The sequence below is a fragment of the Chiloscyllium plagiosum genome, unplaced genomic scaffold, assembly GCF_037043375.1.
Source record: "Chiloscyllium plagiosum isolate Xiang-an unplaced genomic scaffold, Cpla_swu_hap1 HiC_scaffold_5, whole genome shotgun sequence".
Lineage (NCBI taxonomy): Eukaryota > Metazoa > Chordata > Chondrichthyes > Orectolobiformes > Hemiscylliidae > Chiloscyllium > Chiloscyllium plagiosum.
In genome coordinates, this window is record NW_028270143.1 from 7,743,607 (window position 1) to 7,755,870 (window position 12,264).

Here is a 12,264-nt window from a genome sequence, read left to right on the forward strand (position 1 = left end):
CTCTGGGCAAAAACCATTGTACTACATGACATCTAAAGCTGCCACTGTTGAACTCACTAAAAGCAATTGGGAAAATAAAGCTGAGCCACTGTGGGCTCACTTTACAGTAATAACACCAGGAGTTTGAATGTAACCCTACCGATGGGCCGAAAGGTTGAGTGCACGTGGAAGAAACTTCCTCACCAACCATTACCCCAGGAAGAAGGCACTCAGCAAATGTTTTATTCGTCAAGGAGAGACAAACAGAGCTAATGCTTCACCTTTCATAAAGACCAATTTACTTTCTATAATTTTGTTACAGAGACACAAGTATCCATTCTTCCTGCATGCTTCAGACACAGGAATGTTTCAGATTAATCAGATCTACCTCAAAGCTGTGAACATTCGTTTGCAGAACATATTGAAGACCATGATTGATACTAAGTGATATGGGAATAGTATGAGAAAGGTGGAGCTGAGATCAGGTATCAGGTTGTTGTTCAACTCCAGCTCATTTTTTATGCCTTTTGTCACCCATTCATATGCATTTCAGCAAGGATAGATATTCTGAAGAAGGAATCCTAAACGCAGAAATGTTGGCGTCAACTGTAACAATCTAACTGGGAGAAAGTAAGGACTGCAGATGCTGGAGATCAGAGTCAAAAAGTGTGGCACTGGAAAAGAACAGCAGGTTAGGCAGCATCCGAGGAGCAGCAGAGTTTATGTTTCGGGCGCGAAACCTCAACTCTCCTACTCCTCAGATGCTGCCTGACCTGTTGTGCTTTTAGAGCGCCACACTTTTTGACTCTAACAATTTAACTGCCTTCCATCAAAGATCATTAGACAGTACAGTAAAAACAAGTGCTGAAGTAACTCAACACTTTGGACAGTGTCTATCAGGAGAGAAATACAGTTAACATTGAGCCAAAAGATTTCTGCAGAATACAAGATTTTACTTTAGCAAACAGGCCACTGAAGGCACAATTTAACAAATGAGCAGCCCCTGGCTAATGAGTAGATATGCTTTATAACTGGTGTAAAATTATGAAGCACTGAATTGAAATTAAGCGGCCATTTTGGAAGCTACAAATGCTTATGGGTTTACTATGTAAACAATCAAGACAGAGTTAATACAACTGAGTTCAAAATGTACAATTATATTAGAAAAATGGGATTACAGAATTGGTGAAGTCTTTTTAATTTGTTTCACTTGGTATTGGAATTATTCTTTCCAATCAAAAGAGTCAAAAGATTTGAACTTGGACCAGAAGTGCACTATGAATACTTTTAAAAATTATAATTGTTACAAATTATTTGTATATGATAAAATCTCTGTTGGACAACAAGATCTAGATGCATCCTGTACACTAGGTTACTACTGCACCTATTTTGAACATTTGAATTAAACTAACATTCAAGGAATCCTACCTCAAGAAAACTTGTTTTTGTTGTTACCACTAGCATGTCAGAGTTTGTGTCATCTTCCATGGTCAGCAAATCATCTGTGGGAGATGGCACACGGAACTGAAAAGGTGTACTTGCTCCTCGGATTTCTCCCTTGTTGGTGACATAGCAAAACTGATAAAATTCACCATCATCATTTGGAAGATAATAACCTGTTACAAGAAACATTTTTTAAAAATAAATATTTCTCAACTTATGCTCCAATTCACAATTTCATAAAATCTTCATCTTAGTTGTTAATTTTATTAAGGTTCAAATCAAAAGAAAATCATTGCAGATGTTCACAAAACAATTTAACTAATCAATGCATATTAATTAACTTACACAAAAACCAACCATTAATGACAGAAATATCCAAGATTGCACTGGTAACCTATATGACGGAGATTCATCTCCATAGCTGCTACCTGAGTCCTGCATTTCCAGTATTTTCCAGCCACAGTAAAAATGCATGCAAGACAAGCAAATGTTTAAAAAACAGTGAATTCTTCCAAATGTGTTCAAGTTTGCTTACCTTGGAAAACAATGACACGATTAAATGAAATTCCTTCTGCATAGTTTTCTGGGACTTGAGACCACAGAAATGTGTAGTAATCACGAGCAGTGCTCCAACCAACCTAAACAGGAGAAAATACATGAACCATTCTCAATATCTATGTTCATATATTTTAACTTCAGGTACTTTTGCCAACTTAAGTACTGATTCCAAAGAATACCTTAGTGACATATATCCAAAATCAGACATATTAAGAAAATCTTCATGATAAATTCAATGTAAAAAGAGATCAAACAGAACAAGCAGCAGTAATTATCAAGAATTGTTCATATTAAGGCAAAATGAATATTATATGCTATTTATTCCAAATTTCCAAAATGTGCGCTATGGCATGAGATGCAGTCCTATCACACATAAGCTATACTGAGATAAGACCATAGGATCTGTGTATCCACCAGTCTACCCAGTGCTGTATCATCTAGATTCACAATTGGAATAAGGAGTAGTTGGGGTCAATAACATACTCTCATTTTATGGAGGCCAGAAAAACCATGTGGGAGAATGGTTCGGAGGATTGTGTGGATAAAGAAAGATGAGGATGAGTGCAAGGATGTTCAAATAAAGGATAAATACAAGCATGGACTGGTTGACCTCAATGCCTTGTTTCATTATTTCATGAAATTCGTTCTCAAAGTGTAAAAGAACAATTTTTTTTTTAAAAATTGATTATAAAACCCATTCTTCCAGGGATAAGGTTTTTAATTCTTGCTGGGAGTTGCCTAATGCTAATACACCTTCTCAAACACTACCTTTCATTGGATGAAAATCCTAAACTTCTGCTTTTTCTTCCTTCTTAACTCCCTTTAATATGAATGAGCATCCTCATTACTCTACTCTGTATAACCCTCAAATCTTCAATGGATACCAGGACGTCAATGATCAGCAACAAGTAGTGCATAATTAAGCACCATACATTTCAAGCAGCACTTCATTGCAAAGGTACATCTGGCTAATTAGTGGTGGTAAGCTGTCTTTGCAACTGATATAAAGATACTTAAAATCTCTTTCAACCAAATTAGCTATTTCAGCATTGTTAATAGAATATTTATATTGCATATTTTTGTTCTGAAAAGCAGAACTTTATACCTGACCATGCTAATTTATACCCTTTTAATAGCAATGAAAAGCAAAATTCATATTTGGGATCTGAACCATAAAACTGCATTTGGAGTTGAGAAAATGGCTAAACAGGAACAATAGGTTCCTGTTTAGCCATTTTCTTCAGGTGCTGAAATTAATTCTCCAATGTCCTATTTAGAATCACAGATATCTGCATGTTCATGTCACAAACATAATTAGGGGATCTTCTCATCCCTTTCTGTATATTTTCTAATCAACCTGTTCAGAGGTGCCGGTGTTGGACTGGGGTGTACAAAGTTAAAAATCACACAACACCAGGTTATAGTCCAACAGGTTTAACTGGAAGCACTAGCTTTCGGAGCGCCGCTCCTTCATCCTCCACCATGTACATGGCAGGTACTCATGCAACTCAGCCACTGTTGTCTATCTCATACGCTGCAGGCAAGGATGCCCTGAGGCATGGTACATTGGGGAAACCGAGCAGAGGCTACGGCAATGGATGAATGGGCACTGCACAACAATCAACAGACAGGAGTGTTCCCTCCTAGTTGGGGAACACTTCAGCAGTCCGGTCATTCGACCTCGGACCTTCGGATGACCATCCTCCAAGGTGGACTTCAGGACAGGCAGCAGGCAGACACACACACACACAGACTTAGACCCCTTTACACTCTCTCTCACAGACACTCGCAACCCCACTAACACCCACATGCACACATATACATTTGTAGGGTGAATTTGTACTTGCGAAGTTACATTGTACTTTGCTCAAAAACTGCATGAATCCATGTAAGATTCTGTTAATTCATTTTTTAGATTAGAATCAATCAGTCTAAACATTATGGCACAGACAGCAGCACACAGAGGTGCTAATACCCAATACATTATCTGGGCTGGCACCAATTGTTAAAGTTCACTTGAGAATGCAACTTTTTAAACAAAAGTTTTGTGATTTACATATGAAAGAAGTGAAACTAACATGGTAATTCTGACAGATGAGAGACTTAACAAACAATCAAGGTATTTTTCAATGTTTAATTTCAGTTACATTACACTGTACACTTTTGCAATAAATTCTGTCTTACAATTGTGTACTCCACAACCACCTGATGAAGGAGCAGCGCTCCGAAAGCTAGTGCTTCCAATTAAACCTGTTGGACTATAACCTGTGTGATTTTTAACTTTGTTCACAGATATTACTGCACACCATTGGAGCAGGTGGAACTTGAAACTGGTCATCTCACTGTGCCACAAGAGTCTCCTCATCCCCTTGTAGGATCAACAACATTTTCCAAAGTGTGAGGAAGAGCCTGTGGGCCTTATTGGAAATCCAAATGCAGGTAATTATTATAAAGAGTGCCAGATTGGACTTGTAAGTAATTCACAACACGTAAGCTACTTTATCCTTTTAACATGCTTACTAATGAAATAGAAATATACAGCAAAATTTGCATGCATTTTCCTCAGTGAGTTTTAACATCTTTGGTTATTGAATGGTTATTATCATGTGCTGAAAATGTGTTGCTGGAACAGCGCAGCAGGTCAGGCAGCATCCAGGGAACAGGAGAATCGACGTTTCGGGCATAAGCCCTTCTTCTGGAATATTATCACGTGGCTAAGAACGCTTCAAAAAGACTACAAATTTCCATCTCAAAAGGCTACTAAACAATTCAAAGAAGAAAATAAAAGAAAGTGAAATTTAAGACAGGGGCGGCACGGTGGCTCAGTGGTTAGCACTGCAGCCTCACAGCACCGGGGCCGAGGTTCAATTCCCACCTCGGGCGACTGTGTATGGAGTTTGCACATTTTCCGAGTGTCTGCATGGGTTTCCTCCGGATGCTCCAATTTCCTCCCATCATCCAAAGATGTGCAGGTTCGGTGAATTGGCCATGCTAAATTGCCCATAGTGCTAGATGCAGTCGTCAGAGGGAAATGGGTCTGGGGCGGTTCCTCTTCGGAGGGTCAGTGTGAACTTGTTGGGCCAAATGGCCTGTTTCCATACTGTAGGGAATGTAATCTAATCTCAAAAATAAAATAAAAGCTAATGCTACTTTAGCATTCAAAGTAAACAAAAACAAGTTATGTATTTCTGGTCTGGGGTTTAGTTATTTTATTGCTGCTTAACTTATAAGATACTTTATTGAAGGCTATGACTGCATACATTACAGGATTTATTTGACCAATGAATGTTATTTAGTGCACAGGTTTATTACAATGAAATTCTTTATCTCAGAATAATTAGCAGAATCAACAAGAGGCCATTATGTGGTTGCTCAAACAAAAGTAGAAGAAAATTAGAATCTGTTTAAATATATTGTTCTGGTCTGTGAGCAACCCAACAGTATATTTGCTTTAAGAACATTTTTTTGCAAAATATATATGTTGGTCAATAATAAACTAATAATGATAATTGCTCAAAGGAAAATTGCATAACACTTTAAAAACATACATTTGTGATAATAAATAACTTGTTTACTTTGAACTTTTGTCATTGCCCATTCAATTTGAAAGAAAAATTATTGCAAAAATTGCTACTAAAAATGATTTAAGTAACAGCTCAGATCTCAGACAGTAATTTCTTGATGTAGGTGACAGAGTGGGTTGTAAAGTTACAGCTGCCAGGTGATGGGCACTTTCTTTTATAGGGTCATTTAAAATCTATTCGAATTACACTGAACCTCACAGCTGCATCCAGCTTGGCACATTAACAATGTACATATATACTGGACTTGAGAAGTATGAGGTGATGACAACTTGCTAATCCAGCATCTTTGAGAATTACAAAAATAGAACTCCTATTAAAGGACAGATGTCACGTTAACATTGTTGGACCTTAAGTACTGAGACAAGCCTGTCAAAAATGATTGCTTGTTAAAACTCTCCCAGGAACTGAACCCATAATTGCAGATGGAATTTTAACTGCTGCACCAAATCACTAACCAATCCTCCACTCGCTTCCTTGTTAAAAAGATTATGCAGAAAAATAGCAGTGAAGGAATTGCTTCTATTTAATTTACACACTTTCAATTGATATCTCACTGTAAATATATCAAATGGAGGGGGAAAAAAATGACCACTGTAACTGAAATCAAATATGATGCAAAAACAAGCTTGTCAGCATCTATAAGTAGTTACATTTTGACTATGTGCACTTCAGAAATTAAAACTGTTGATGTGCACAATTCATGCACATACTTCTCTCAGTAGTACACATACAAATCTGTATGCAAAATTTTCTCAATGCATTTACATGTCCTAAGAGTTATCTTTGTAGCTTTTTTTCCCATTTTTAAGATTTCCTTTTGCAGAAAAAAAAATTCAATAACTGTTGGGTATATAGTTTTGGATATTGTTGTACAATTTATTCAAATGTTAATATTCTTGAAATTAATACTAAAATACTTCACTGTATATTGTCCTAAATTTTTCTTAATTCTTGGACTTCATATTTTTCAGTACTCAGACTTAATTTCTATTTTTGGTATAACAAGGCAAATTGCAACTTTTGGAAACTCTGACCTCTGATACACAGTGCTGTTAAAATGCAGTCAATAACGTTGACCACAGCAAGTTATAATTTCATTTGCATACTGCAAAACAAATATGTAAGTTTGATAACTGTATTTTGCAAATGTCTCCGATTGCTGGTCCCACAGATCTAATTTTCAAATTATGAGTCCTTGCTCTCAAGGAAAAAGAAAACAAATGCATCTGATGTTAAAAACTAGAATGACACTTGACTAACACCACAGGTATTTAAGAGTTTTATGTGGTATTCTTCATGGGGAGCCACAATGCTTTAGGTATTTTCTAATCTCCGGAGCAGTTGGAACTTGAATCCAGGCCTCCTGTCTTAAAAGCCCAAAAGCAATATCTTTATGCTTACTGTCAGCCTGGGGTTGAGCGAACCACAGAAACATTTTCAAAATGTGGTCGGCAAAGGTTCCATCTGGGAAGGTCAAAAATTACACATCAATATATGGCAGTTATCAAGAAATCAAATAGGAAATTGGGTTGAAACTTCTTTAACCTAAAGTTTGAGAATGTGAAACTTGCTTACATAATCAAAATTGCAGCAAATAGTACAGATGCATCTCAGGCAGCTGTTTACAAAGTTTAGAACTGATATCCCAATGGGTCAGAGACACAAATTTGGGAACATACTAAAGCTTTCAACCCCCATAACCCTGAGTACCAGTTGATGCCTGATCCCAGATCTATTCTGCTCATTTCCAGATGTTGTTTTTCTTTCTTTCAATCACTTAAAAACATATCTTGCACAGCTGTACATAGGCTTGGGCCACACAGCTTCCATGCCTCCCTGCTGGTCGCCACTGACCTGTTAATGTGAGGTAGGTAAGGCAAACGTACTGATTATCGTATAAGCATACATGTAGGGGATAAACAGGGTTTGGGAATGAAAGACTGAAATCCTCACAACAAAATTAGAAATGTATTTGGCTCATCTTACATTAAAATCAATAATGCCAAGATGGTCTTCAGGGAATCTGGGTCTGATGCTATTACAGATCAATAATGTTGAATCCAAAATATGAATGTCAATAATATCCACTATTTTCTGGGCAAAGCGATGGACAGATGAGTACCAAAAAAGGCAACGCTTTCCTTTAAATCACAGGTTGTCATAGAAATGAAAGTCTACTACATTTAAACAAACAAATATGCAAAATCTGATAATGATGTACTGGTTATTATTACTATACTGCTTCAGTGCTGCTGTTTTTTGTTGCAGTTCAGAGTCACATTAATTTTGATGCGTTAAAATTAGGTCAACATTGGGAAACAGTTTGAGAAGCACTAATTTTAGAAGAAGCCAGAAAAATCTACATGACTGAAAAGAGAGTTATACTAAAGAGTCGGATGAGGAAGCTCCAAGGAAGCCTAAAACTATCATTTAATCTTTGTGGCAAATGGTCTATTTCTGTGCTATACATTCCATGTGATTCCATACAAAGTTGAAGAGACGTTTCTCCATTGCTATCGTACAAACTGACTTAAGCAATGCAATTCTAACAGGCATGACAGAAAGTAAGGTTTTCACATAGCTTACTGCGACTGAAAAGTATAATACTGAGAACAAAACATTTGTAATACTTGAATTGATTTATAATATTATTTTAAAACAAGTGCCAGAATTCATTTCTAAGATTAAACGATAAAGGTCACTTCAGTTTAATTTTTAAGTAATTATGCAGTTTTTTTTACATTAAACCTACACGTTATTTCTAGTTTTCAGTATTTACTGAAAAGAAGAATGGTGGATGACACCACATGAAACATCTACATACGAACACAAACTTGGAGCAGGACACTGAATTCTCCTGCTTTTCATTAATACGATCATGGCGATGATGTGATTGTGGCCTCAACTCTATTTGCCTTTGTCAAGGGTGTGTTTATGGGAGTCAAAGTGTAGTGCTCAAAAAGCACAGCAGATCAGGCAGCATCTGAGAAGCAGGAGAGTTGATGTTTCGGACACAAGCCCTTCATCAGGAATGTGAGAGGAGGAAGGGGGCTGAGAGATAAATAGGAGGATGCGGGTGGGCTGGGGATTGGGGCGGTAATAGGTAGATACAGGTGGAAGGTGATGGTAGTAGATCAGATGGGAGGGTAGAGTAGATAGACAGGAAGGGAGATGGACAGGTAGGACAGTTCAAGAGGGCAGTGCAGGGCTGGAGGGTTCGATCTGGGATGAGGTGAGAGTTGGGGAGATGAGGAAACTGGTGAAAATGGACGTTAATGCCATGTGGTTGGAGGGTCTCAAGGTGGAAGATGAAGCTTTCTTCCTCCAGGTGTCGGGTGGCTTGGATTTGGCAGTGGAAGAGGCCCAGGCATTGCACGTCCTTGGCGGAGTGGGAGGGGAATTTGAAGTGTTCAGCCACAGGGCGATGGGGTTGTTTGATCTATAGGTGTTTCCCATCTATCCACTTAACCCTCCCTTCCAACCTTTCCCCAACAAATTTAACTTCCCTGGTATCCAGAATTCTTTATGACCTTTGTTTTAGATGTGTCCTGAAAGTTTCTCATTAAAGACTCAAATGGCTCATTTTTTTGGAAAAGCAACAATCCCACTTAATGTGGTGATTTCATCTTGAAGCAAGTGTATTTTAGTCAACAATGTTGATATCAGGGAGTTCAGGCTCTCTCTCTCATTTCTGCATTAACATTCCACAAAGCATCCAGCTCCACAACACAAACTTCTATGTTACACTGATGCACTTTTAATGTGTGGGAACTTCAGGTTTTAATGATTAAAATTCATTTCACTTAAAAAACTTAAAGTCAGCTCAAAAATAGAAACACGTTTAAATTCATTGATGATTTGAATTCAAAGTCTGGTTCCCAAAAAAGCAACATCCATTCTTTAATCTAAATAATTTGAGTGAATGCTAGTAAATAAAATAAACATCACATTACTCAACTAATTTGTTAATTGTAGCGAAACTGACCAGAATATTGATTTCCAGTCTGCACTAAATGAGCAAATGAATATTAGGTGCTATGGCTGCATGGTATTATTACTACAGGTCATTCTGCTATAATGTGCGTTTCGTTAACACGAAGTTGCTGTAACGCAATTGACTAATTAGGGACACTGTTTCTAAAGCACGATCTCTTAAAATATGTTGGCTGTAAAACGGTTACATCCACAACACTTTAAGCATGTTTCTAAAGTGTGATTTTTCTATAATGCAGGGTTGCACAAGAACACAACCATCACAATATAGGAGCACTACCTATATTGTAAAGGAATGGTTGATAGATCAACCGATTAAAAGGACGCCAAAACACCATGAACTTGGCCTAATTTTCAAAACTACACTGGTCACCTCAAAGAATGGAAATGTTTCACTGCAACACAATTTAAGCTTTTGAAAATGTAAAAACATTATTTGAACAAATCCCAATAATGGCAAAAGCTAAGGCTATCGAAGCCCAGATCTCTTCAAATGATGACAACGGAACTTTGCGCATATCCGTTTAATTCTCCAAGTCGGAATCAGCCCAAATATAGTAATTTGAGAGGGAAAGAGAAGAGGAGAGTAAGACTGGCAAAGAGAATATGCTAATAGAATGACAATTAATGTAAAACAGAAGACAAAAATCTTCTACCAACATATAATTAGTAACCAGGGTTTGCAGCCAAGTTGGTCCTATTAGGAAGGTGATATGAGATTGAGATATTTTAAAATTCTCAATTAACATTTTGCATAGATGTTTCTTAAGAGGAGGCAGAAAAAAGTAGTAGAACAGAAGATAGTAAAAGGTTCAATAGTCATCATGGTCTGGTGATCATAATTCTATTTGTTTTAAAATAGTTATGGAAAAGGACAAGCCTTCTATAAAAATTTAAGTTTTTAATTAGAGTAAGGCAAATTTTAACAGCATTCGACAAGAACTTTCAAAATTTGTGGACTATTCACAAATAAAGGGACATGTGATAAATGGGAGGCTTTCAAAAGTGTGATAACAAGAGTTCAGAGTCATTATCTTCCTGTTAGAGTGAAAAGTAAGGCTGGTAGGATTAGAGAACAATGGATGAAGAAATGATTTGGAGGTGCCGGTGTTGGACTGGGGTGTACAAAGTTAAAAATTACACAACACCAGGTTATAGTCCAACAGGTTTAATTGGAAGCACACTAGTTTTCGGAGCACCGCCCCTTCATCAGGTGATTGTCCTCCACAATCACCTGAAGGAGCGACACTCCGAAAGCTACTGTGCTTCCAATTAAACTTGTTGGACTTTAACTTGGTGTTGTGTGATTTTTAACTTTGGATGAAGAAAGATAGTGAGATTCTAGTCAGCAATAAAAAGAATCATTTATTAGATATACAAGCAGACAAATGCATTCAAATAAATTTCATGAACAGCATAAAAGGTGTGTAGGGGCATTGATAAGTACGAGATTAGGAAGGTAAAGACAGGATATGAGATAGCCTTGGTAAATAAACTTAAGGATAATCCAAAGAGATTCTACAAGTATGAGAGCGCAACTAGAGAGACTAGGGCACTTTAAAGATCAAAGAGGTCATCTTTGTGTTGAACCTCAGGAGGTGGAAGAGATATTAAATGAATATTTCACATCCATTTTTATTGTGAGGAAAAAATGGAGGCTGGACAATGCAAGGAAATAAATATTGATGTTTTGAAAACAGCTCACATTACAGAAGAGGAACTGCTGGAGGTCAAAGATGGATACTGATCTACTGTATCCCAGGATGTTGTGAGAAGTTAGGGAGGCTATTTCTCTTGCAGAAATATCTGTATCATCTGTAACTATGGGTGAAGTGCCAGATGACAGAAAGGCTAATGATGAGTCTTTACTTAAGAACAGAACTAAGGAAAACAGAACTATAGACCTGAATCTGACTTTAGTGGTAGGTGAGTTGCTGGAAGTGATTCTGAAAGAGAGGATTTGTATGCATTGGAGAGGGAAGGAATAATTTGGAATAATCAGTGTGGTTTTGTATGGGGGAGATTTTGTCTCACAAACTTGATTTGAATTTTTTGAGGAACTAACCAAGAAGATTGATGAGGGTAGAGTGGTAGACATTATTTACTTGGACTTAGTAAAGCCTTTGACAAGATTCGACGTGGTAAACTATTTAGTAAAGTTAGATCACATGGGAATCAGGATAAGCTTGCCAATTGGATACAAAATTGGCTTAACGCAGTATACAGAGTGATGGTAGAGGGTTGTTTTTTTGGACTGGAGATTTATAACCAGCCTGTTCCACAGGGATCTGTGCTGGGTCCACTTTTGTCTGTCATTTATATCACTGATTTCAATGATATTATAGGAGGCATGGTTAATAAATTCATGGATGATACCAATATTGGTGGTACAATGAACAGTAAAGAAGATTATCCACGATTACAATGATATCTTGATCAGTTAAGTCAATGGGTTGAAAAATGGCAGATGGAGTTTTGTTTGGATAAATGCGAGGTGTTGCGTTTTGGTAAAACAAACAAGGACAGAAGTTATGCAACTAACCCTTGGGTAGTGTTGTAGAACAGAGATATTTAGGGGTTCAGGTACATAATTCTTCAAAGTTTACATCACAAATAGATAGGGTCTTTAAAACAAAAATTCAGCGTGCTTGCTTTCATTGCTGAGACCTCTGAGTACAGGAGTTAGGAAGTTATGTTGAGGTTGCAC

General features: G+C 37.3%; 1 protein-coding gene across 2 annotated transcripts in view; it reads right to left on the reverse strand.

The window, feature by feature from the left end:
• LOC122549686 (tax1-binding protein 1) overlaps positions 1-12,264 on the reverse strand; it is a 102,840-nt gene that overhangs the window by 67,673 nt on the left and 22,903 nt on the right. For both annotated transcript variants that reach the window (XM_043689537.2, XM_043689538.2), the window contains exons 3-4: positions 1,958-2,060; positions 1,408-1,595 (exon numbers count right to left, since the gene is read on the reverse strand). In XM_043689537.2, coding sequence (XP_043545472.2) covers positions 1,408-1,595; positions 1,958-2,060 — 291 coding nt within the window. The remainder of the gene's footprint in view (positions 1-1,407; positions 1,596-1,957; positions 2,061-12,264) is intronic.